Source organism: Artemia franciscana, chromosome 21, assembly GCF_032884065.1.
Source record: "Artemia franciscana chromosome 21, ASM3288406v1, whole genome shotgun sequence".
Taxonomy (NCBI): domain Eukaryota; kingdom Metazoa; phylum Arthropoda; class Branchiopoda; order Anostraca; family Artemiidae; genus Artemia; species Artemia franciscana.
This window is the reverse complement of record NC_088883.1, coordinates 23755086-23780872: the sequence shown is the minus strand read 5'-3', so window position 1 is coordinate 23780872 and position 25787 is coordinate 23755086. Positions and strand designations below refer to the sequence as shown.

Genomic DNA, 25787 nt, shown 5'->3' with positions numbered 1-25787 from the left:
TTGAAAATCTGCTAAACCAAGATAGATTTGCGCGGAAAGATATATAGGAAAATGAAGAAATGTGTGATATCTTGGATATGAAGGAAGATTTGTTTTGTGAGAAAGAATTAGCAACAGTATTAAAAGGATGAAAAAAAATAAGGATCTAGGGGCTGATACTGGGGTAAATAAGTTTCTTAAATATGGTGACTATGGTGAAAAGCTGTAGAAAATTATGAATATGATTTTTGAAATAGCGGAGGTACCTAAAGATTTTAGGAAAACCTTAATTAAACCACTGTATAAGAAAAGGAATTAGGAATTTAGAAAAAAATTAGGGAGCGAATTGCTTAGTAATATGATACTTTTTAGACTTAGAGATGTTGTAGACAAAGTTGTAAGAGAAGAGCAGTGCGGTTTTAGAAAAGGTGGAGGTGAAGGTAAAGGTAGAAAAGGTGGAGGATGTGTAGACCAAATTTTCACTTGTAGGTTAATAATTGAGAAGTGCCTTACTTGTCAAACACCTTTGGTCCTCAGTTGTATAGATTATGAGAAGCGTTTGATTCTTCTGATAGAAGATATTTAGCAAATGTCTTGTCCTTGTGTGGTAAGCCAGGTAATCCGTGTATGGTATACCAGACAAATACATTAAAATGATCAGTGCTATGTACGAGAATACAACTGCTTTGGTTAAGGTAGGAAATCAGGTTAGCAGCTGGTCTTGTATTAAATCATCAATTAAGCAAGGTTGTGTTCTATTCCATTTAATATGGATGGTTTTGATGGATCTTGTCACAAGGAGCACAGGAAAGTCAATAAGAAAGCACAGAATCAAATGGGGAGGAAAAATTCTCCTGGACTTAAATTATGCTGATGCTTTAAGCATCCTATATGAAAATGAAAGCAAAATGAATGAACTTTTAGAGGTTTTGCGAGTTCAGGGTGCTAGAATAGGTTTCAAAATTAATGTTAATAAGACCAAGTCCTTAAGGCTAGGAATAAGTGAAGATGAAAAGTTGACCTTGGGTAACGAAAAGATTGATCAGGTGGGCAGCTTCGCTTACCTTGGTAGCATTATTAGTAAAGACAGTAGGAGCAGTAAAGATATTAAAAGTAGAATAGCCAAGGCTCGGGATGTTTTTTTCACAGTTAAAAAAGACTTGGAAGAATAGGAAGATAAGTCGGCCAACAAAGCTTTGAAAACTACAAGCTACAGTGATGACAGACAGCGGTCCGAAAAGCGGATGAAGATTTGCTAGATGTTTTCTGGAGAAATTGCCTAGGGTTTGATCTTGATACCCAACTTACTTACCGTATGTCGAACAAATGACTGTACGAAGAATGTGGCTCAATCCTGCTTTCTATGACTATAACGAAAGAAAGGTTGAAATTCCTCGTGGACGTTGTGCTGATGAAGGATGATAGATTGCCAAAGATTGTCCTTTTCGACCAACCAACTAGGGCTAAACGGAAAGAAGGTCGTCCTCGTCTGGGGTGGTTGGACGTCATAAAGTAAGATTTAAAGGAAATGGAAACTTTCTTGGAGGATGTAAAAAGGGAGGCTTTGAACGGATTGGGATAGAGGAAGAGCGTGCGTAGCTCTGTTAGCCTCAGACGGCTTGGTGATGCGGTGAGTTGTTAATGGTAGTAGCAGTAGTAGTATACTATTTTTTTTACAGAAGTCTAGAGTAAAATGAACTTAAACACATCTTTCATACTCCAGCGCATGCTCATACACAAGTGAAACGGGAAACAAAAAATAACGTCCAGGATATTTCACTACCTGACGATTAAAGCATTAAGATAAACCAGTAATAAACTAATTTTATAAGCTATCTTAATTCTTTATTTTGCAGTCTTAGTTAAATTGAGATCTGAATGCGCTACTCTGGAATAATTTACTAATAAACAATCATGGCAAAACCAGCTTGAAAGAGCCCTCGAGGGGGAGAGGTCATCCCCTCTAGAAAACCAACAATTTAGAAAAGGCATACTTTGTAACCATCTGGGAAAAAATAAGTTATTCTTATAACAATTTCTTTCATACGTCAGCCCCCCCCCCCCCACCTGGAGGTGTTTATGAAAATATTGATCGCCTAACCTAACCAGCGGAAAAGAAGTTTAAATCTAATTGCAGTCTTCAGATTTTTTAACATGTTGCCACTAAACCTCTTGTACAGTGGGTCTTGCGGCTAGTTTATTTAACCATTATCAAATGCTGCATCGCTTCCCTACATTTTGACATTTTTAAAATTCGAACTTTTTAATTAGACAAATTGGTGAAATTAGACAAATTTATCAATAAATCCACAGAGCCAAAAAGTTACATGTGTTTATTTATCTTATTTTCCTCTTCCTCTTCCTCTTGCAGGTTTATTACCACCCTGAGTTACCTTGCCTTTGCCTTTGCTTGTCGAATCACCTTCAGTTTTTTTGCTTCGTGGCTTAGTTTTCACCTAAAGAAATAAAACAGGTTTAAAAACAATAGATTGCAGCAGTAGCCAGTAGACACTGTGTTCACGATGTTAGCTAAGATCATATCATCTAACAGAAGAGTTATTTTTGAATTCACTATTCTGTTCAATTTATTCCATTTTTATTTATTCCATTTTATTTATTCCAAATTTTATACAGGCCAATTTTGGCTCTTGAAAGATAAAGATTGAAACCCTTGCGTGATTTTGGTCCAAAAAAGTGAAATACAAAAAAGAACAAAATCAAAAAGTAACAAATAACCTTAAAAAACTGTAAAAAAAAATTATAGGGATACGATGATCATCTTCAATCAGCTGGATAAAGGAAAAACTGAAATTATAATATAAAATCTTTGATTAGTAAAAAAAAAATACTTTTGAAGTTCTTTATAATCTTTAGTACATTTGAAAAATATAGGCCCAAAATTTGCTTTTCCAAGTTGTTTTCCTCAAATTCTTTTGAACTCTAAGGTCACTGAATTTTTCTAATTTATTGGTCTTTTATTTCTTGCATGTTTTGAGCGTGAAGTTTTTAAATTGGAGGTTCTCGAGACTGTAACTTTGGGTTAGTTTTATTTGTGAAAGTTCTCTTTAATAAAATTAACGCTATACTAGGCTTTATTGAGCATATGCAAATATATATTTTACTAGCTGTTGGTGTGGCATTTTCTGATGTTTAATAAAAAAACGCTTAGGTTCTGACGTAGTTCCAGTAAGCAAAGTTTTCAATGGCTCTGGTGGTGCAGCCAGTTGAGGAAGTTTAACTTTTCCTGAGGCGAAACACATCTACTCAAGCTATAATCATCGACTGGACTGTACCTGATTCCTTGGCACGCTTACTTTTGGCATTGTCTCTTTGAGTTGCATGCCTATTTTCACGCTGTTCTTGTGATTCCTCGGCATGATTTTTTCCGGTAATTTCTCTTTGAGCAGCAAGCCTGTTTTCAAGTTGCTCTTGTGATTACTTGGCACACTTTCTTTTGGTAATTTCGCTTTGAGCCACAAGCCTGTTTTCACGTAGCACTTGTGATTTCTCGGCATGTTTTTTTTTTGGTAATTTCTCTTTGAGCCGCAAGCCGGTTTTCACGTTGTTCTTGTGATTCCTCGGCACGCTTTCTTTTGTTACTTTCTCTTTTAGCCAAGAGCTTTTTGGCATTAGCTCTTTGAGCAGCTTTCTTGGCTTTTTCTTCTGCTATTGTAGGATTTATACTAAAATTTCTCTTTGAATCGCCCCCTTATATACTTATCATGACGTTATATACAAAGGCTTATATACTTATAATGACGTCATATGCGCACAAACACACAAACATACAACTTATTTTTATGTATATAGATATATAATAAAAAAATATATACAATTTAGTGGTTTTATTTTTGAGATTTACATTTGCCTAACTAACGGCTATACTAGAGTTTTACTAAAAATCCACGTACTAATATACTGGTAAAAATGTTAAAAGCAAAAACTTCAAACGTTAAAAACCAAATCAGTACCACTACATAAGAAAGAGTAAAACCAAATAAGGGAAAATAAAAACCTTTTTTCAGATCGTCCTCATCTTCATCTTCTTCTAAAAGAGCTTCTTCTTCTTCTGCAGTCATGCCTTCCTCATCTAGCCCTTCAGTGGCGAAACCACCACCTCCTCTGACTTTAGACATTTTCATATTAGCATAGGTGGTAAGGTGTCCCTCTTTATTAAAGGTCCGAGTGAATGCAGATTTCACCTGGGTTAGAGAAATAAAAAATAAGCTGTTCCTTCACCTTCCGTGTTTTTCTCTTTTTTCTTTCGTTTTTCTTATTACTTATATACTTTATTGACTATTTTATCTTTATACTTGTTATATTCTTTTTCCTTTTTTCCACTCTTTTTTCCTAACCAGCTTATAATGTTTGTTGCAATATGCATAAAAGAAGCTGTTCTTTTTCCTTCCGTGTTTTTCTCTTTTTTCGTTCGTTTTTCTTGGGTTAGAGAAATAACTGAACACTTTGATAAATGAACAAAGACCCACTATTTTTCCCGATAACAAAAAAAGAAAAAAGAGAGGTTGCTAGACAATGAAAAAACCAAGATTTGGAACGATCGTGTATCAAATAATAAATTGTAAACAAAAACTATGCTCCGATTCCCCCTTTTAGGGCTTCAATGAAAGAAATATTAAGATGAGAGGGCTAAGTTTTACAAATTAAGGATTTTAAGATGCTAATCATTGCACTTTTTGGCAATTGATAACTTAAACGCATGTTCAATCAGCTTTGATATTTCTCTGACGCAAAGTGAGTTTGAGTCAGAGAAATATCGTATGCTCTTTAATCGTAAGACTCTTGGATGCTAGTTCTCCTATTCAAGCACCTCAATGGATGAGCTAGGGAGGGGTATCTTCCTAGATTTTGAGCTCCCCTCTGTATTGACACTTTATATGCACACATATAATGTGTACAGCAAATAACACATACTTTTATTAATAAATCGGTCTGTTATGCCTGTCAGAACGCAAACAGCAAAAATAGCGCCATCAAATTGTTAAGAAAGAAAGAAAAGCCGCAGCAAACGTCACTTAGAATTGCCTTTTTGTTTGTCTTAGCATATCATATGCAGCGCAATAGCGCTGCCTAAGTAAAGAGCGATGTGGGCGCAATGTATTTTTTTTTTGTTTTAGGCCAGGGCACTATGTATCGAAGGAGTTGTCGTAGAAACTTTGAAAACGGCTTATTTGATTAGGAACCGAAAGGGCTATTGCCCTTTGTAATAGTCGAAAATGATTGGAAAGCAACTAAGCAGCAACACTTTAGCAGACATTTTAGCAGCACAACATGTGTTTTAACAGCATTTATTTGAGCAAAAAGTATTTTTATGTTTAAAAATGGTATTTTTGGACAAAATCTACCAACAAATTTAAAAACTTCAAGTAGCATGGTTGCTTTGCTACTCCACCTGTTCCATGACAGAGAAGGACATCCTTCCATTGGGATGGGAAAAGGTCGTGAGAAAGGATTCAAAGGAAACAGCAACTTCATAGGAGGTACATTCAAGAGTGAAGCTTTGAGTAGGTTAGGACGGAGGAGTTATTGCGCAGTTGTGTCGGTGTAAATTGGTTCGGCACTACAATGAAATGTAAGCAGTATTAGGAGACAAGCCCGTATCCAGGGGTGGTCGAATTAGACCCCCTCCCTTCAAAAAATTTCAAGCTCATAAAAACGTAACAAAAAAGCATATAAACTAATTTTTGACGAGTTTTTAAAGCTTTTTTCTGTACCTCTCCCCCTAAACAAAAATCAGGATAAACAATTGTTAGTAGATATTATCATTTTTTTGCAATGGACAAATATTACCTTACCTTAGACCTTAGTTCCTCCTGTGCCGCCAGAGGGACCCAGGGCATCCAAAAAGAGCCGCCAGTCGTCCCTCATATGTGCTGCTGCCCAGACGTCTTCCCACTGGGGTTGGACTATCGCATTGATGTGTTTTAGGTCCCGCTGGTACGTACGACGAAGTGCATTCTTCGGCTTCCCTCTTCTTCGGGTTCCCTCTGGTTGCCACTCCAGTACAGTTCTGGGGAGTCTATCTCCCGCCATATGGATAACATGCCCCAGGTAGCGCCATCTTCGTTGGCGTATGACCTCTGTTACCAGGGGCTGGCGCGAGATAGACCGAACAGTCTGGTTGGTTATGTGGTCTCTTCAGTTAATGTTCAGTATTCTGCGAAGACAGTTGTTCTCGAAGGCAAGAATCCTCTTTTCTTGGTGTTGGTTTAGTTTCCAACATTCACAGCTATAAAGGAGGGCGGAGATGACGTTACTGTTGAACAGCCTCATTTTCAGTTTCAGGGAGTACTTTTTCGATCGCCACACTGGCTTTAGTCGATTAAAAGCTCCACTGGCTTGTCCAATCCTAGACTGCACCTCCTTTTCGCTGGATCCAGTTCGTTCGACTGTACTTCCAAGGTATCTAAAATCTACTACCTGCTCTACTGTATTGTCCCCGCACTTTAAGCCCAGTGGTGAGTCGCTCGTTGCCATGCTTTTTGTTTTGTCCGAGTTGATCTTTAGTCCCAAAAGACTCGCTTTCTCTCGGATTACTTCGAGAAGATCCTGGAGCCTTTCCTTGTTTGCTTCCATCAGGGTGATGTCGTCAGCGAAATCAAGATCTGCTAGTCGTTTGTTGTCGCAGATTTGGATACCAAACCCCGTGCAGTCTCGGAGCACATAATCGATTACAATGACAAAAAGCAAGGGGGAGAGGACACACCCCTGTTTGACACCGGACATGATATGGAATTACCTTGTATTTCCTTCGTGGGTCCGAACGCAGCACTCGGTGTTTTCATATAGGGCAATGATCAAGGATACAAGTTTTTCTGGAATGTCGTAATATCGGAGGATATTCCACAGCGAATCTCGGTGTATTGAATCGAAGGCTTTTTCGAAATCCACAAAGACAAGGTACATCTTTTGCCTCCATTCATTGCATTCCTCGATCATCATGCGTAGGACATATATAAGGTTGGAACAGGAGCGGGATGGGCGGAAGCCATGTTGCTCGTCTCGCAAGTGCTTATCTAAGGCTGTCTGGATGCGACGAAGGATTATCTGTGAGAATAGTTTCCCCGGGATAGAAAGGAGACTGATGCCCCTCCAGTTATCGCATTTTGCTGCCTCTCCTTTCTTAAAAAGCTTGATGAGTGTGCTTTTTCTCCATTCTTCGGGGACTTTCTCTGATTTCCATATACATGCAAAGAATGTGATCCACACAGTTATGCAAGCGCCTAAAGAGGCTTTAATCATTTCTGCTGATATCCTGTCGCTTCCTGGTGCTCTGCCGTTCTTCAGTTTGCGAGCGGCTTGTACCAGTTCTTCGGTTGACGGTTCTTCCGTATTGATTTGAAGTTCCAGGAAAGGGGTTGTGGGGATATCTGCTGTGTTCGGAGGACTAGGTCGGTTGAGAACTTTCTCGAAGTGTTGGGCCCAAACTTCAGAGATTTCATCGGGGGCTGTGACTGTCTTCCCGTTTCCGTCTTTTACTGGTCCATTTAGGTTGCGACGTTTCCCGATGATTTCATTGGTGATTTTATAGACGGCTCTGGAATCGCCGCGCTTGGCCGCTTCTTCTGCCATAGCTGCCTTTTGTTCTAGAAAGTTCCGTTTATCTCCCCTTGCGCTCTTTTTCACCAGCTTGTCTTGGTATCGATACAGCTGGTTACTCAAGACTGTGTCGCTGTTATCTCCATCATTTAGAAGACGTTGTTTTAGTTTCCGACGCTCTTCGATAAGGGTCCATGTCTTATCGGATAACCACTCGTCTTTGGGTCTTTTTTTGTGCCCAATTGTTTCTATTGCTGTCTGGTTGTAGGCTTCTTTTAGGGTGGCCCAGGTTGTCTCCACAGTGGCTTCTCTATCCAAATCTAGGGCCAAGCTCTCAAACCTGTTTGTAAGCTGTATGTTGAACCTATGACTAACTGCTGCGTTTGAGAGCTTTTCAGAGTCGTAGGCAGGTTTCTCTTTGGTTTGGGATTTTTTTGTGGCTTTCAGTTTGAGTGACAGCTTTGCAATCATCAAGGCGTGGTCTGAGGCGACGTCGGCTCCTCTGTAGGCTCTTACATCTTGAAGGCTTGACTTCCACTTTTTGTTGATCAAGATATGGTCAATCTGGTTGTGGGTTCGACCATCAGGCGAGTTCCATGAGTATTTGTGGATAGTTTTATGCTGAAACTGGGTTCCTCCGATGATAAGGTCATTTGCTAATGCGAAGTCAACTAACAGTATCCCATTCTCATTTATATCACCGAGGCCTTGGCTCCCAAGAACCTCAGGACAATAGGACTTGTCGCTCCCCACCTTGGCGTTGAAGTCACCAACAAAGCAGACGAGATCGTGGCTGGGGATATCCTTGGCGACAGCTTGTAGGGTGTTGTAGAAGTTATCTTTTGTGGTATCGTCTGCCTCATTAGTTGGTGCGTAACATGCGACTACTGTTAACTTAGCTTGGCGACCTGTGAACCGTGCCACGATGATCCTCTCATTTATAGGCGTCCATTTCGTTAGGGCTCTGGACGCAGATTTCGACAGCATTATGGCGACGCCTGCTTCTTTCTTTTTTTCGGTGCCACTGTGCAGGATTGTGGATCCCTTCTTGAGGGTTTGACTACCTGCACCAGTCCAACGGACTTCCGACAGAGCTAGGATGTCAAGGCCATAATTGTCCATCTCATTCACAACCTGTTCTGTTTTAGAAAGTTGAACCATGGTCCTTACGTTCCAAAAACCAAGTTTAATTTCGCAATTCGTTTTCAAAAATCGTGTCCGGGGGCGGTCCGAATTCGTCGTCAAGGAGTCCGGGGGCGGTCCATAGTCGTCGGCAGGTTTCATAGTCGGTATCATGTTGGCTCTCAATTAGACAGTTCTATGGCTAATCTTTTTTCCAGGGGCAGGCTGCTAGTCTGCCGCCAAACCCTCCTCCTTTATCCAGGCTTGGGACTGGCTGTATGATTACACGCGGAGTTTCTATATAGAACATCTAAATGAAGAACAAAAGCTAGGTAATGCTGTCAATTTATATATATATATATATATATATATATATATATATATATATATATATATATATATATATATATATATATATATATATATATATATATACTAGCTGTTGGTGGGGGCGCTTCGCCCCCCCCCCAAGCCCCCCCGCGCGCGTAAGTCGTTACGCACCATATTAGTTACGCGCCATTGTAGTTGTGTCCCTATGTCCCACCTGTGAATATAGATATATATATATATATATGTTTTTAACTACGTAAAACTTGCGAATATACAACATTCTTTGCTGTCCCATTGTCTGTGCATATAAATAGATTGTTTACCGACTCTTGAAAATGCAACATATAATGGTCCATGGGAAAACAATCCGTATTCAGATCTATACCTCATGATTCTAATGATTGCCCTTGTCCAGGTCGTCATTTGTGTCCCGGTGTCCCAGTCTGTGATTTCTCTTTGAGTGTCCCGGGCGTCATTTATATTCCATGTGTCCCGGTGTCTCGGTCGTCATTTATATCCCCCTGTGCCCCCGGCGTCCCCGTTGTAGTTGTGTCCCTGTGTCCCGGTCGTCATTTATATTCCCTGTGTCGCGGTCGTCATTTGTATCCCGGTGTCCCGGTCTGTATATACATTCGTTTTTTAGTTTTGTTTTTCTCCTTTATTTTTTTCCTTTTTTATTTTTTTTCTTTTTTAGTTTATTTAGATTTTTAGATTTTTTAGTTTTTTTATTAGTTTTTATTTTTTTTTCTTTTTAGTTTTTTTGTAGTTTTTACCTTTTTTTTAGTTTTTTTAGTTTTTTTTACTTATATCATGGTCGTCATTTATACTCCCTGTGTCCCGGTAGTCATTTGTGTCCCGGTGCTTTGTTGATTGCTAATCGAACATTCCTTTTGTCCCGGTCGCTTTCTCTTTGAGTGTCGTCATTCATATTCCCTATGTGCCGGTGTCCCGGTCGTCATTTGTAGATTTTTGCTTCTTTTATTTTTTTAGCTTTTTTAGTTTTTTTTCGTTTTTTCTTTTTATTTTTTTGTAGTTTTTATCTTTTTTATTTTTTTGTATTTTTATTCATATTTTTTTAGTTTTCTTTTTCTCTTTTATTTTTCAGTCTTTTCCTTTTTTTAGTTTTTTTCTTTTTTAGTTTTTAGTTTTTTTTTAGTTTTTTACCTTTTTTTAGTTTTTTTAGTTTTTTTAGTTTTTTAGATTTTTTAGTTTTTTTATTAGTTTTTAGTTTTTTTTTGTAGTTTTTGCCTTTTTTTAGTTTTTTCAGTATTTTTTTTAGTTTTTAGTTTTTTACCTTTTTTTAGTTTTTTTTAGTTTTTTAGCTTTTTTAGTTTTTTTTTTCTTTTTAGTTTTTTTGTAGTTTTTACCTTTTTTAGTTTTTTTTTCTTATTTTGTATTAGTGTGAAATAATTCAGACGTCATATGCGGACAAACATGACGTCACCTGATCCACAGATCCACACACAGACAACTTATTTTTATATATATCTTCTATATATATAAAAATAAGTTGTCTGTCTGTCTGTGGATGGATCAGGTGACGTCACCTGAAAAAACTGGATCAGGTGACGTCAAAACTGAAAAAACTAAAAAAGGCAAAAACTACAAAAAAACTAAAAACTAATAAAAAAAATAAAAAAGCTAAAAAACTAAAAAAACTAAAAAAAGGCAAAAACTACAAAAAAAACTAAAAACTAATAAAAAAGCTAAAAAACTAAAAAACTAAAAAAAGGCAAAACCTACAAAAAAAACTAAAAACTAATAAAAAAAATAAAAAAGCCAAAAAACTAAAAAAACTAAAAAAACTAAAAAAAAGGTAAAAAACGAAAAAAACTAAAAACTAAAAAAACAGGAAAAAACTGAAAAATAAGCTAAAATAAAGGTAAAAACCAATAAAAAACTAAAAAAAAACTGAAAAAACTAAAAAAAGGCAAAAACTACAAAAAAAAAATAAAAACTAATAAAAAAAGTAAAAAAGCTAAAAAACTAAAAAAACTAAAAAAACTAAAAAAAGGTAAAAAACTAAAAAAAATAAAAAATAAAAATAAACTAAAAAAAAGGAAAAAACTGAAAAATAAGCTAAAATAAAGGTAAAAAACAATAAAAAACTAAAAAGAAAAAAAGGAAAAAACTAAAAAAAATTTTCATCTAAAAAACTAAAAAAAACTAAAAAAGGTAAAAACTAAAAGAACTAAAAAAGAAAAAAATAAATGACGAAACTCAAAGAGAAAGCGACCAGGACAAAAGGAATGTTCGATTAGCAATCAACAAAGCACCGGGACACAGGGAGTATAAATGACGACCAGGACATAAGTAAAAAAAAAAAAACTATCTATATATATAAAAATAAGTTGTCTGTGGATCTGTGGATCGTGGATCAGGTGACGTCACCTGAAAAAACTGGATCAGGTGACGTCAAAACTGAAAAAACTAAAAAAAGGCAAAAACTACAAAAAAAACTAAAAACTAATAAAAAAATAAAAAAGCTATAAAACTAAAAAAACTAAAAAAAGGCAAAAACTACAAAAAAAACTAAAAACTAATAAAAAAGCTAAAAAACTAAAAAAACTAAAAAAAAAACAAAAACTACAAAAAAACTAAAAACTAAGAAAAAAAATAAAAAAGCTAAAAAACTAAAAAAACTAAAAAAACTAAAAAAAGGTAAAAAACTAAAAAAACTAAAAACTAAAAAAAACTAAAAAAAAGGAAAAAACTGAAAAATAAGCTAAAATAAAGGTAAAAACCAATAAAAAACTAAAAAAAAAACTGAAAAAACTAAAAAAAGGCAAAAACTACAAAAAAACTAAAAACTAATAAAAAAAGTAAAAAAGCTAAAAAACTAAAAAAACTAAAAAAACTAAAAAAACTAAAAAAAGGTAAAAAACTAAAAAAAAATAAAAAATAAAAAAAAACTAAAAAAAAAGGAAAAAACTGAAAAATAAGCTAACATAAAGGTAAAAACCAATAAAAAACTAAAAAAACTAAAAAAAGGCAAAAACTACAAAAAAAAACTAAAAACTAATAAAAAAGCTAAAAAACTAAAAAAACTAAAAAAAGGCAAAACCTACAAAAAAAACTAAAAATTAATAAAAAAAATAAAAAAGCTAAAAAACTAAAAAAACTAAAAAAACTAAAAAAAAGGTAAAAAACGAAAAAAACTAAAAACTAAAAAAAAGGAAAAAACTGAAAAATAAGCTAAAATAAAGGTAAAAACCAATAAAAAACTAAAAAAAAAACTGAAAAAACTAAAAAAAGGCAAAAACTACAAAAAAAAATAAAAACTAATAAAAAAAGTAAAAAAGCTAAAAAACTAAAAAAACTAAAAAAACTAAAAAAAGGTAAAAAACTAAAAAAAATAAAAAATAAAAAAAAAACTAAAAAAAAGGAAAAAACTGAAAAATAAGCTAAAATAAAGGTAAAAACCAATAAAAAACTAAAAAGAAAAAAAGGAAAAAACTAAAAAAAATTTTCATCTAAAAACTAAAGATAACTAAAAAAGGTAAAAACTAAAAGAACTAAAAAAGAAAAAAATAAATGACGAAACTCAAAGAGAAAGCGACCAGGACAAAAGGAATGTTCGATTAGCAATCAACAAAGCACCGGGACACAGGGAGTATAAATGACGACCAGGACATAAGTAAAAAAAAAAAAAACTATCTATATATATAAAAATAAGTTGTCTGTGGATCTGTGGATCGTGGATCAGGTGACGTCACCTGAAAAAACTGGATCAGGTGACGTCAAAACTGAAAAAACTAAAAAAAGGCAAAAACTACAAAAAAAACTAAAAACTAATAAAAAAAATAAAAAAGCTATAAAACTAAAAAAACTAAAAAAAGGCAAAAACTACAAAAAAAACTAAAAACTAATAAAAAAGCTAAAAAACTAAAAAAACTAAAAAAAAAAAAACTACAAAATAACTAAAAACTAATAAAAAAAATAAAAAAGCTAAAAAACTAAAAAAACTAAAAAAACTAAAAAAAGGTAAAAAACTAAAAAAACTAAAAACTAAAAAAAACTAAAAAAAAGGAAAAAACTGAAAAATAAGCTAAAATAAAGGTAAAAACCAATAAAAAACTAAAAAAAAAACTGAAAAAACTAAAAAAAGGCAAAAACTACAAAAAAACTAAAAACTAATAAAAAAAGTAAAAAAGCTAAAAAACTAAAAAAACTAAAAAAACTAAAAAAACTAAAAAAAGGTAAAAAACTAAAAAAAATAAAAAATAAAAAAAAACTAAAAAAAATGGAAAAAACTGAAAAATAAGCTAACATAAAGGTAAAAACCAATAAAAAACTAAAAAGAAAAAAAGGAAAAAACTAAAAAAAATTTTCATCTAAAAAACTAAAAAAAACTAAAAAAGGTAAAAACTAAAAGAACTAAAAAGAAAAAAATAAATGACGACACTCAAAGAGAAAGCGACCAGGACAAAAGGAATGTTCGATTAGCAATCAACAAAGCACCGGGACACAGGGAGTATAAATGACGACCAGGACATAAGTAAAAAAAAAAATTAACAAAACTAAAAAGAAGTTAAAAACTACAAAAAAACTAAAAAGAAAAAAAAACTAAAAACTAATAAAAAAACTAAAAAATCTAAAAATCTCAAATATAAATATATATATATATATATATATATATATATATATATATATATATATATATATATATATACTTATTTTTATATATATATATATATATATATATATATATATATATATATATATATATATATATATATATATATATATATATATATATATATATATATATATATATATATATATATATATATATATATATATATATATATATATATATATATATATATATATATATATATATATATATGTATATGTTCCCTCAGAAAAAACGTTTTTGCGACAATCAGATATAGTTTGCACCAAAAGGACAAGAAAGGGATATTGTCTTTTTTTCAACAATTTTCAGCTAATATTAATCCTATTTTCAATCTAAAAAAAAAATATACTCTAAATTTCGAAAATGCAATTCACCAGAAGGATAGCCAACTTTCGACTATAGAATAAAAGCAAAAGTGTTGCCTTTCGTTGATACATTAAAACTATAGGATCAAGGCCGTATCCAAGATTTTTCTTCTTTTTTTTTGGGGGGGGAGGGCTACGATAAAAAATATACAAAATTTTTTTATATAGATTTTTGTTACGTTTTTGCTAGTCGGACAAAAATCCCCCCCCCCCAACACACACTGGATACGGCCTTGCGTAGGAGAGTAGAAAATAACATAAGAAAGTTCAACAATGAACATAAACCTTAAACAATATTGTGTAACATATAACATTATGTTATGCCATATTAATATTAAATTATATAATGGAAACTTAGGTTTCAGTTTTTGCAAAATGGTCCGTTGAAGAGGATTTTATGTCATATACAAAGCTAGAATATCTTGATGTGTACCTTTTAGGGTTAAGGTGGCAGAATATTTGAATGTCTCATTATTGATAAACAAAATAAATTGTGATAATGTCTTAAATATTTTAGAAAAAGATTGGGTTCCTGATCTTTAAAGATGAACTATTCGTCTAGCTTTTAGCAACGGCCTATCTCCTATACAAAGGGAAAAATAAAAGGGTGGAAATGTATACTGTGGGGCACTTCCAAGGACCCCAGCCCTACATATAAGTAACGTTTAAGCTTCAGGTTCAGGTTAATAATAATAGCAAAAATATGTTTTTATTGAGGAAGGGGAAGGTAGAGTAAAATTGAGAAGTATTGAGGAGAGATGGGGAGTACAAACAGTAAAAAAACAAGTGAGCACTGTGTCCAAAGCTCCCTAGAGTATATCCAAATCATAGCCTTCTTCTTTCTAAAAGTCTAACAACTGATAATTTTCTAACCTTAGTTTCCACTTGGCTCATAGGATCTTTCCTTCCAGGCCAGGTTGTCAAAGATAAAATATCACCCAAATCTTCTCGAATCAAATCATACGATGTCATAGCCTCAACTGACTTTTCTACACCATCTGTACCCTCTTTTATCAGAGGCCTAGTGACTGCGTCCCTTATATACTGAATGTAGTCCAAATTCACTGCTCTTTTGCTACCAGAGATTCTAAAAAGAAATGACAACAACTAAAAAACGCGATAAATTTGAATTTTCTATATTTCAGTATGTTGAGGCTGAGTTCAAACCCTGGGTTTCGTATTACCAAGCTGAGGTTAAACCCACGATGCCACTACAAGACCCTGAGAACCTCAAAGTCCCTTCCTCGTTTTGGAAGAAAAGTGTACACATCATCATAGCATGAACATCATTTAGGGAGTTAAGGAGGAGTTAGGAGGTTAGGTTAGGGAGGAGTTAGTTAGGGAGGAGGCAAGCAGCCAGCATTTCTAAAAGCCTGAATTCAGGAAAAAAAATTACCTGACATATTCGATCAACATCTTAAATTTAAAGAACTTGAAAAACGCAGGCATTTTCTGTAGTATTCATTATGCTATCTCCGTTAAATACTCCGTGGTTATACACAAAACAAACATATTGTTTCAACGTCAATAGTTAACCCGGAAACATTGAAGCTACAGGTCACTACTTTTCCGACAAAAATTTAAGATCTGATCTGAAACGTATTTAGACATAAACCGTAAATGGTTTATGAATCCAATAGGACGTGATCTTCTTTATTCGACCTTCCCTAGAAAGTCATTAGGGAGTAACAATGATAGGGCATGCACACGTTGTGGATGGGCATGTTGAAGCCGTCACCGCCCCTTATTCCCGCGTACTTTCCTGGCCAGTACTATTCCTTTATAGATTTATCCTTCTAAATATAAAATTTTATGAATATCCAATTACCCACTCGTAAGTTAAAAATACCTCATTTTCTAATTTTTCCGAATTAACTGTCCCCCCACTCCCCTCCCCCAGATGGTAGAATCGGAGAAACGACTATTTCTGATTTAATATGGTTCGGTCCATGATATGCCTGCCAAATTTAATCGTCCTAGCTTATCTGGAAGTGCCCAAACTAGCAAAACCGGGACAGACAGACAGAATTTGTGATCGCTATATGTCACTTGATCGCTATATGACACATCATTACTACCCATGCAAAAAATGATTTTATTGTTTTTCAAGGTGGGGAACTCAAGTTACTTCAAAGTTTTTAACCATACTGATTCCAATGGTGCAATCTTTATTTCGATTTGACGCCATTTTTGAGGGGTTTCAGGCTCTTTTTCGAAATCACTATAAATTTGTTTTCACGATAAACTTTTAGTTTTAAGATATACCGAAATAATAGTTAATATCCCGAATCAATGTCACATGGTCATTTTTTTCATCATTAGGTATTTTATTTCAAAACGCGCTTTTCAACTTTTGGTTACTATGGGCTGTGGGTTGCTCTTTACTAGGTTGCAGCTACTGCTGCAAACGGAAAGTAAAAGCTCTAGTGCCCTTTTTAAGTGACAAAAAATTTGAGGGCACCTAGGCCCCCTCCCACGCAACTTTTTCCCCAAAGTAACCGGATTAAAATTTTGAGATAGCCATTCTGTTCAGCTTAGTCGAAAACCTTATAACTATGTCTTTGGGGATGACTTAATCCCCCAAAGTCCCCGGAGGAGGGACTGCAAGTTACAAACTTTGACCATTTTTTACCCATAGTAATGGTTATTAGGAAGTGTACAGACGTTTTTGGGGAGACTTTTCCGCGTTGGGGTGGGAGTGGGTCGGGGGAGAAGGTTACGTGGGAGGATCTTTCCATGGAGGATTTTCTAGCATTATTTAAAAAGAAACAATGAGAAAATAAGTAAAAAAAAAAAAATTCACATGGAAGTAATGAGTAGCCTTAAAACTTAAAACGAACATAAAATATTACATGTAAAAGAAGGTTTTCTCCTCCACAATACCTTACTCTTTACGCTTTTAAGTATTTTTAGTAATTTCAACTATTTATTTTACGGCCTTTGTGATTCAGGGGTCATTCTTAAAGATCTGGGATAAAATTCAAGCTTTAGTGCAAAGAGCGATATATTGACGAGGGGGAAAACCCCCTCATTTACATAATACAAATACACAAATATAGAAGTTCGTTACGTAAGGTAATTCGCAAGGTACGTATGTTTATTACTAACAAAAACGTTCGTAAAAAAAATAAAATAAAAAATCGAGTTTCATTTTTAAGTAACTAAAAATTGGATGGCAACTAGGCCTCCTCCCCCGCCCTTTTCTTATCAAAATCATCTGATTAACACTATGAGAAAGCTATTTAGCAAAAAAAAGAGACAAATTTCGTTTTAATTATTCATGTGCGGTAAGCCAAAATCAAATTTTGGATTAATTCAAAAACGTTCAGAAATTAAATAAAAAAAACAAGTTTTTTTTTAAACTGCAAGTAAGTAGCGACATTAAAACTTAAAACGAGCAGAGATTATTCCGTATATGAGAGAGGTTGACCCCTCCACAACGCCTCGTTCTTTACGTTAAAGTTTTCTACTGTTTTAAAAAGTAGAGCTGTGAGAAAGAGTCAAACTCTAGCGTAAAGAGCGGGGCGTTAAGGAGGGGACAACCCCTTTAATATACGGAATAATTTCTCTTCGTTTTAAATTTTAATGTTGCTCCTTACTTGCAAATAAAAAAAAGTTTTTATCTCATTTAATTACTTTTAAGATTAGCCGAAACAATAGAAAACGTTCTGTTAATCAAAATTTCCATTTCACACCTGTCATTGAAAACAAGGAAAGACATACCGCCTCCCTCGAATGAGGCGTTCTTAGGCATCGGGTCTCTAGCCCAAATCCAAAATTAAAGCAAAGTGTCAACGACGAAATCACAAAAGTGAAAAGTGCTCCGTTTCTTCAATTAAAACCCGTTTGAAAGTGACTCTCAGTGTAACAGAGAAACCTGGCTTCTGAGAAGTAATTTAATACACAAATAAAAAATGCTGGGAGGCTTTGGTACCTGAGCCGTAGGTATAATTTTACCTCAGGGTTGCATTTTTATGACCAGCAAGGGTACATTGACAGGTTGTCTTCGAACGATAACCTTTCAGGTACCTTTGAAAATTTGGAAATCATCTAGCAGAAGTAGGTGAATGCTAAAGAAGGTAGAAAAATTTGAGATGGTGGTGGCACATCTATTATGAGTCGAAGAAATATCTCTACCATAAAGGACGAGGGATATTAACTCGTTTTTTGTTTTCAAATAAGGTCCAAGAAGCGTATTTGGGGAGGGTGTGTGGGTCAGATATTCAACCTTTTTTTCCTAGGGGGAGGAGGTCGTAATCGGGAAACGAGCATTTTTAGGCCAGTAAATAGCTATTTTATCAGGGAAAAGGTTTCCTGAAACTTTACAGTGGAAGCGATCCTGTCTTAACGTTCCAATTTAAGCTAAATATAGTTCCTACAGATCTATGAACCTGGCCGAATCCGGCATTCGCTCCCGAAATACTCCTCCGAACACAAGTTTGAGCTGCCACATAGAAAGTACAAAATTTTGTATTTTTTTTTTAAAGATTTTTAGAAAAATAATATTTTGAAAAAGACGGCTATCTCAAAATTGTGATCGGATACATTTGGGAAAGAACGGGGTGGGTGATGTCTTGTTGCCCTTCAATCACTTTAGACTCTTAAAAATATCACTACAAATTGTAACTTGCAGTCAAATGAGCCACCTCCTAAGTTTAATTGTAAGTCCACCAATTGTGAAAATGCCCAGGAAGAAAATGAGCCGCTGTTTGCTGTTTTTGCGCATGGAGCTAAAATTGCTTACATATATAAGGTTTTCAGTTGGGATGGGGTTCAGAAGTACCTTAAATAAAGCCAATTTTTGGGCCTACAGTTATCGAATCGAAAAATTTTTTTGGGAGATAGGGAGATCCTTCCCCACTGGTGTACTTAGGTATAGTAGTTAAAATGTCACCAAAGTAAACCTTTGTGGTCTTGAAGTAATAATTTCAAAACTTGCTGTTATGGCTACGGAATTTTGAAGGTATAATTTGTACTAGTATATTAATTATGAAAGTAAAAAAAAAATGCAGTATTTGTTATAAATTGATAAAACACAGACGAAATTTCTAAATTTTTTGTATACTAACAACACAAAATTGAAAATACAACGACGGGTAAAGTGGTTAAATATAACATACTAACTAAATTGTAATAGTATTAAAAATAAATGTACCTTTTATTACATTTCCATTCATTTAATTCAAAAAGGAAAGGTATTGTGGTGTAAGAAATTAAAAGTATTTACTGTTCGCTCGCTACAGGGATAAAATTACATAGGACTCTCACTATATTTTTCCAGTATGTGGGAGGGTGGTGGTTCTCTGAAAACAAACTTGGCCAGAAAAGTCGGGAGGGTTTTTTCTTTTGGGGGGGTGGGGGTACTGAGATACTTTCATCCATACAGGGACAGTCGTGACATATAGATAGCCAACTTGCTTAAATGTATCTCCTCCACTTTGATACAAAGTGAATTAGGAGTACTTTTATTAACTTGTTTTTTGCTATGAAATCTGTGATTATGTTTAAAAAGGTGACGAATTGGCTTGACGAAAATAAACAAAAAAGAAAGAAAAACTCACTTTTTAACATGGAAGTATAGAAGATCAATCTCTTTTTCTCTGCTTGATTTAACTACCAGGCCCAGGTCTAGATGTCCCCCCGGAAAATTCTTCCCTGGGAAAAATACCTCCTCGGGAAGTTCTCCTTCAAAAATTCTCCTCCCGGAAAATAACCCCTGGATAATTTTGGAAGTTAATTAGAAGGAAAATTTATGTGTCGACCAAGTTTTCACTCTTAGTTAATAATTGAGAAGTCCCTTCGTTGTCAAATACCTTCGGTCCTCAGTTTTTATTGATTATGAGCAAGCTCTCGATTCTGTTGATAGAAGAGCGTTAGTAAGAGTCTTATCCTTATATGGTATACCGGAAAAATACATTAAAGTGATTTGTGCTATGTACGAGAATAATACTGCTACGGTTAGGGTAGGAAATGAGGTTAGCAACTGATTTTGTATTAAATCAGGAGTTAAGCAGGGTTGTGTTCTATTCCCCTTTATATGGATCATTTTTATGGACTTCGTCTTAAGGAACACAGGAAAGGCAATTGGAGACCACGGAATCAAATGGGGAGGAAAAACGCTCCTGGACTTAGATTATGCTGATGATTTAAGAATATTAGATGAAAGTGTGAGCAAAATGAATGAATTTTTAGAGGTTTTGCGAGTTCAGGGTGCTAGAATAGGCTTGGAAATTAATATTAAGAAGACTAAGTCACTAAGGCTAGGAATAAGTGAAGTTGAGAAGGTGACGTTGGGTAACGAAAAGATTGATCAGGTTGGCAGCTTCACTTGCCTTAGTAGTATTATTAGTAAAGCCGGTTGGAGCAGTGAAGATGCTAAAAGTAGAATAGCTAAGGCTCAGGGCGTTTTTTCACAGTTAAAAAAAGTTTGGAAGAATAGGAAGATAAGTCTGCAAACCAAGATTAAAATATTAGAAGCTACAGTGATGACAGTAGTCAAATGTGGCTCTGAAGCATGGACGCTCTGAAAAGCAGACGAAAATTTACTAGATGTTTTCCACAGAAATTGCCTACGGATTGTTCTGGGTACCCGACTGACTGACCGTATTTCAAACGGTAGGCTATACGAAGAATGCGGTTCAATCCCGTTTTCTACGGCTATAATGAAAGAAAGGTTGAGATGGTTAGGCCACGTTAAGTCTGCAAACCAAGATTAAAATATTGGAAGCTACAGTGATGACAGTGGTCAAATGTGGCTCTGAAGCATGGACGCTCTGAAAAGCAGACGAAAATTTACTAGATGTTTTCCACAGAAATTGCCTACGGATTGTTCTGGGTACCCGACTGACTGACCGTGTTTCAAACGGTAGGCTATACGAAGAATGCGGTTCAATCCCGTATTCTAGGGCTATAATGAAAGAAAGGTTGAGATGGTTAGGCCACGTTCTACGGATGAAGGATGATAGATTGCCGAAGATTGTCCTTTTTGGCCAACCGTCTGGGGCTTCACGGAAAGCAGGTCGTCCTCGTCTGGGTTGGGATATTATGAATAAAGATTTAAATCAAATGGGAACTTTCTGGGAGGGTGTAAAGAGGGAGGCCTTGAATAGATTGGGTTGGAGGAGGAGCGTGCGTAGCTGTGTTGGCCTCAGGCGGCTTGATGCTGCAGTGAGTTATTATTAGTAGTAGTAGTAAAATTGAAATTTATACTCACCTGTTTAAGTCAGAGGTAATGTTATAGCGTTGCCTATAGTAAAAAGCCAAAAGGGTTCAATGTACTATTATCTTTTTTAGAGGCTCTTTTTATGGAAGGGATAGCCGTATAAACTTTGGAGGTGGCTCATTAGACTGCAAGTTAAAAGTTGTAGTGCTGTTTATAAGAGTCAAAAGTGGTTGAAGGGCAACAAGATATCACCCACCCCATTTTTTCCCAATGTATCCGATCAAAATTTTGAGATAACCATCTTTTTCATAATTGTATTTTTCATAGATATTGTCCAAAAAATTCAAAATTTTGTATTTTCAATATGGCTGCTCAAACTTTTGCATGAGGGAGTATATTCGGGAGCGAAAGTACAAAATTTTGTACTTTCTATGTGGCAGCTCAAACTTGTGTTCGGAGGAGTATTTCGGGAGCGAATGCCGGATCCGACCAGGTCCATAGATCTGCGGGGACCATATTTAGCTTAAATTGAAACGTTAAGAAAGGATCGCTTCCCCTGTAAAGTTTCAGGAAACATTTTCCCTGATAAAATAGCTATTTACTGGCCTAAAAATGCGCGTTTCCCGATTACGACCTCCTCCCCCTAGGAAACAAAGGTTGAATATCCGACCCACACACCCTCCCCAAAGTTCGTTTTAAGTTTTAATGCTACTCATTACTTCCGGGTGATTTTTTTTTATGATGCCTTCTTTAGTTTCATCACCTAAGTTATACAAAGCGTTGGGTGGAAGGTTTGGACAATATGGAAAATTTTAAGACAGTGGAAATTATTTCTGTAGATATTTCGGCCTTATGTCCAAGGGCCGTCTTCAGCACAATACAAGAATAAAAGAGAAACTATATATATCTATATATATAAAAATAAGTTGTCTGTCTGTCTGTGGATGGATCAGGTGACGTCACCTGAAAAAACTGGATCAGGTGACGTCAAAACTGAAAAAACTAAAAAAAGGCAAAAACTACAAAAAAAACTAAAAACTAATAAAAAAAATAAAAAAGCTAAAAAACTAAAAAAACTAAAAAAAGGCAAAAACTACAAAAAAAACTAAAAACTAATAAAAAAGCTAAAAAACTAAAAAAACTAAAAAAAGGCAAAAACTACAAAAAAAACTAAAAACTAATAAAAAAAATAAAAAGCTAAAAAACTAAAAAAACTAAAAAAACTAAAAAAAGGTAAAAAACTAAAAAAACTAAAAACTAAAAAAAACTAAAAAAAAGGAAAAAACTGAAAAATAAGCTAAAATAAAGGTAAAAACCAATAAAAAACTAAAAAAAAAAACTGAAAAAACTAAAAAAAGGCAAAAACTACAAAAAAAAAACTAAAAACTAATAAAAAAAGTAAAAAAGCTAAAAAACTAAAAAAACTAAAAAAAACTAAAAAAAGGTAAAAAACTAAAAAAAATAAAAAATAAAAAAAACTAAAAAAAAGGAAAAAACTGAAAAATAAGCTAAAATAAAGGTAAAAACCAATAAAAAACTAAAAAGAAAAAAAGGAAAAAACTAAAAAAAATTTTCATCTAAAAAACTAAAAAAAACTAAAAAAGGTAAAAACTAAAAGAACTAAAAAAGAAACTAAAAAAAACTGAAAAAACTAAAAAAAGGCAAAAACTACAAAAAAACTAAAAACTAATAAAAAAAGTAAAAAAGCTAAAAAACTAAAAAAACTAAAAAAACTAAAAAAACTAAAAAAAGGTAAAAAACTAAAAAAAAATAAAAAATAAAAAAAAACTAAAAAAAAAGGAAAAAACTGAAAAATAAGCTAACATAAAGGTAAAAACCAATAAAAAACTAAAAAGAAACAAAGGAAAAAACTAAAAAAAATTTTCATCTAAAAAACTAAAAAAAACTAAAAAAGGTAAAAACTAAAAGAACTAAAAAAGAAAAAAATAAATGACGACACTCAAAGAGAAAGCGACCAGGACAAAAGGAATGTTCGATTAGCATTCAACAAAGCACCGGGACACAGGGAGTATAAATGACGACCAGGACATAAGTAAAAAAAAAAAATTAACAAAACTAAAAAGAAGGTAAAAACTACAAAAAAACTAAAAAGAAAAAAAAACTAAAAACTAATAAAAAAACTAAAAAATCTAAAAATCTAAATAAACTAAAAAAGAAAAAAAAAGCGTAACGACTTACGCGCGCGGGGGGGCTTGGGGGGGGCGCGAAGCGCCCCCACCAACTAGGTGTTGGGGTGGCGCGAAGCGCCACCCCAACAGCTAGTATATATATATAAAAGAACTTACATCAAATTGTGAGGATTAAAAACTGAATAATTAAAAACACTTTTTAAAACTTTTTTTAAAAATAGCCCTAGCATCCTTACTTCAACGAAGTTCAACCAGGACTCAAGAGATGGACAGGACTCTGATGATGGACAATGTTGACTAGACTGGTATAATAAAGGGGGACTGAATTCACATGGATTTACAGGCAAACTAGTAACCAAGACCTAACAGGATAGTAACCAAGACCATATTACCAAGACCCGGGGTATATTTTTTCTGGTGAAAGTGAAGAGCGACATTAAAACTTAAAACAAACAGTAATTATTCATTATATGAAAGAAGCTGTCTCCTCCATTCTTGGTAATATGTGATTACCAATGTGTATTTCATTATGGCTTTTTTCAAGTTAGCCGAATGAATACAGCTTCTCATTCACTGTATTTAACTTTTGCTTAAAATGGCCACCTCAAATGGCCCAACTTACCTTTTGAGCTACCAGAAAAATTCAGAAAGCACAGCGAGGAGACAGCTTCCACAATTTGATGTAAGTTCTTTTATATATATATATATATATAGTTTCTCTCTTATTCTTGTATTGTGCTGAAAATTAAAATTTTCCCTATTGTCCCTACGTTGTATTTGTTTGTCAGCATATCACTGTTGTTTTTTTTTCAGAATTTTAAAAATACAGAGAAATATCGGGAGTTAGTTTATTTGAGCTAGTTTTGTATCGATATGATGCATAAATCGTGGAATGATGATTCTTATTCGTGAGGGAGGGTTAATTCTGAAAAATTAGAAAAAATGAGGTATTTTTAACTTACGAACGAGTGATCGGATCTCAATGAAATTTGATATTTAGAAGGATATCGTGTCTTAAAACTCTTATTTTAAATCCCGACCGGATTTGGTGACATTGGGGGGAGTTTGGGGGGACCAAAAATCATGGAAACGCTTAGAGTGGAGGGATCGGGATGAAACTTGGTGGGGAAAATAAGAAGAAGTCTTTCTGCTTATTGACATAATTGAAACTGATTTGCTCTATTTTGAAGAATGGGGGGGAGGGTTAATTCTGAAAAAATTAGCAAAAATGATGTATTTTTAACTTACGAAGGAGGGACAGGATCTTCATGAAAGATCATATTTAGAAGGATCTCGTAGTTCAGATCTCTTATTTTAAATATTAACCAGATCCAGCGTCATTGGAGGGGGGGGGGCGGAAATCTTGGAAAGTACTTAAAGTGGAAAGATCAGGATGAAACTGGATAGGAAGAATAAAAACAAGTCTTAGATACGTGACTGATATAACCGGACCGGATCCGCTCTCTTTAGTGGAATTGGGGGGGGGGATAATTCGGAAAAACGAGGTATTTGTGACTTATGAACGGGTGATCAGATCTTAATTAATTTTGATATTTAGAGGGATTTTGTGCTTTAAAGCTCTTATTTTAAATTCCAACCAGATCCTGTGACATTGGGGGGAGTTAGAGGGGGAAACCGGAATTCTTGGAAAACGTGAAAATCGGGGTATTTTTATCTTACGAATAGGCGATCGGATCTTAATTAAACTTGATATATAGAAGGATTTTATGTCTCAGATGCACTATTTTCGACTTGAAATGGATCCGGGGACATAGGGGGTTGGAGGAGGGAAACAGAAATCTTGGAAAACGCTTATAGTGGAGAGATCGGGATGAAACTCAATGGGAAGAAAAAGCACAAGCTCTAGATACGTTGTTGACATAATTGGAATGGATCCGTTCTCTTTGGAGGAGCTGGGAGGTGTTAATTTGGAAAAATTAGGAGAATTGAGGTATTTTTAACTTAAGAACGGGTGACCGGATCTTAATGAAATTTGATATTTAGAAGGATTTCATGTCTCAGAGCTCTTATTTCAAATCCTCACTAGATCTGTTGACATTGGGGAGAGTTGGAGGGGGAAATCAGAAATCTTGGAAAACGCTTATAGTGGAGGAACGGGGATGGTTGATAGAATAAGCAAATATCGCAGATACGTGATTGACGTAACCGTACTGGATTCGCTCACTTTGGGGGAGTTAGGGGAGGGATTTAGTGCTTTGGCGAGTTTGGTGCTTCTGGACGTGCTAGGACGATGAAAATTGGTAGGCGTGTCAGGGAGCTGCACAAATTGACTTGATAAACTCACTTTTCTAGATTTGACCATCTGGGGGGCTAAAGGGAGAGGAAAAATTTTAAAAATGAGTTATTTATAACTTACGAGTGGGTGATCTGATCTTAATGAATTTTGATATTTAGAAGGACATCGTGACTCAGAGCTCTTATTTTAAATCCCGACTGGCATTAAGCCTCTGATTTTCCTTTTA

The 25787-nt window shown here is 34.4% G+C and overlaps 1 protein-coding gene across 2 annotated transcripts; it reads right to left on the bottom strand.

Annotated features, from left to right (window-relative positions):
- Positions 1 to 2223: 2223 nt before the first annotated feature.
- On the bottom strand, positions 2224 to 17888 carry LOC136040860 (replication factor C subunit 1-like). 2 transcript variants are annotated; one of them, XM_065725245.1, is made up of 4 exons: positions 17688 to 17888; positions 14866 to 15079; positions 3995 to 4181; positions 2224 to 2435 (listed from the first exon to the last, which is right to left on the bottom strand). In XM_065725245.1, the coding sequence occupies exons 1-4, from the start codon at positions 17744 to 17746 to the stop codon at positions 2425 to 2427; spliced, it is 471 nt and encodes a 156-aa protein (XP_065581317.1). In that variant the 5' UTR covers positions 17747 to 17888; the 3' UTR covers positions 2224 to 2424. The 2 variants fall into 2 exon arrangements, with proteins under 2 accessions (XP_065581317.1, XP_065581318.1); XM_065725246.1 differs by lacking the exon at positions 17688 to 17888 and adding an exon at positions 15389 to 15470.
- Between the last annotated feature and the right edge of the window lie 7899 nt (positions 17889 to 25787).

Coding starts and splice junctions, on each gene's coding strand:
- LOC136040860 (XM_065725245.1), bottom strand. CDS start 17,746: ATGCCTAAGAACGCCTCATTCGAGGGAGGCGGTATGTCTTTCCTTGTT. Junction 15,080..17,687: donor TTCCTTGTTTTCAATGACAG/GTGTGAAATGGA, acceptor ATTTCTTTTTAG/AATCTCTGGTAGCAAAAGAG. Junction 4,182..14,865: donor TGAGCCAAGTGGAAACTAAG/GTTAGAAAATTA, acceptor TCTCTAACCCAG/GTGAAATCTGCATTCACTCG.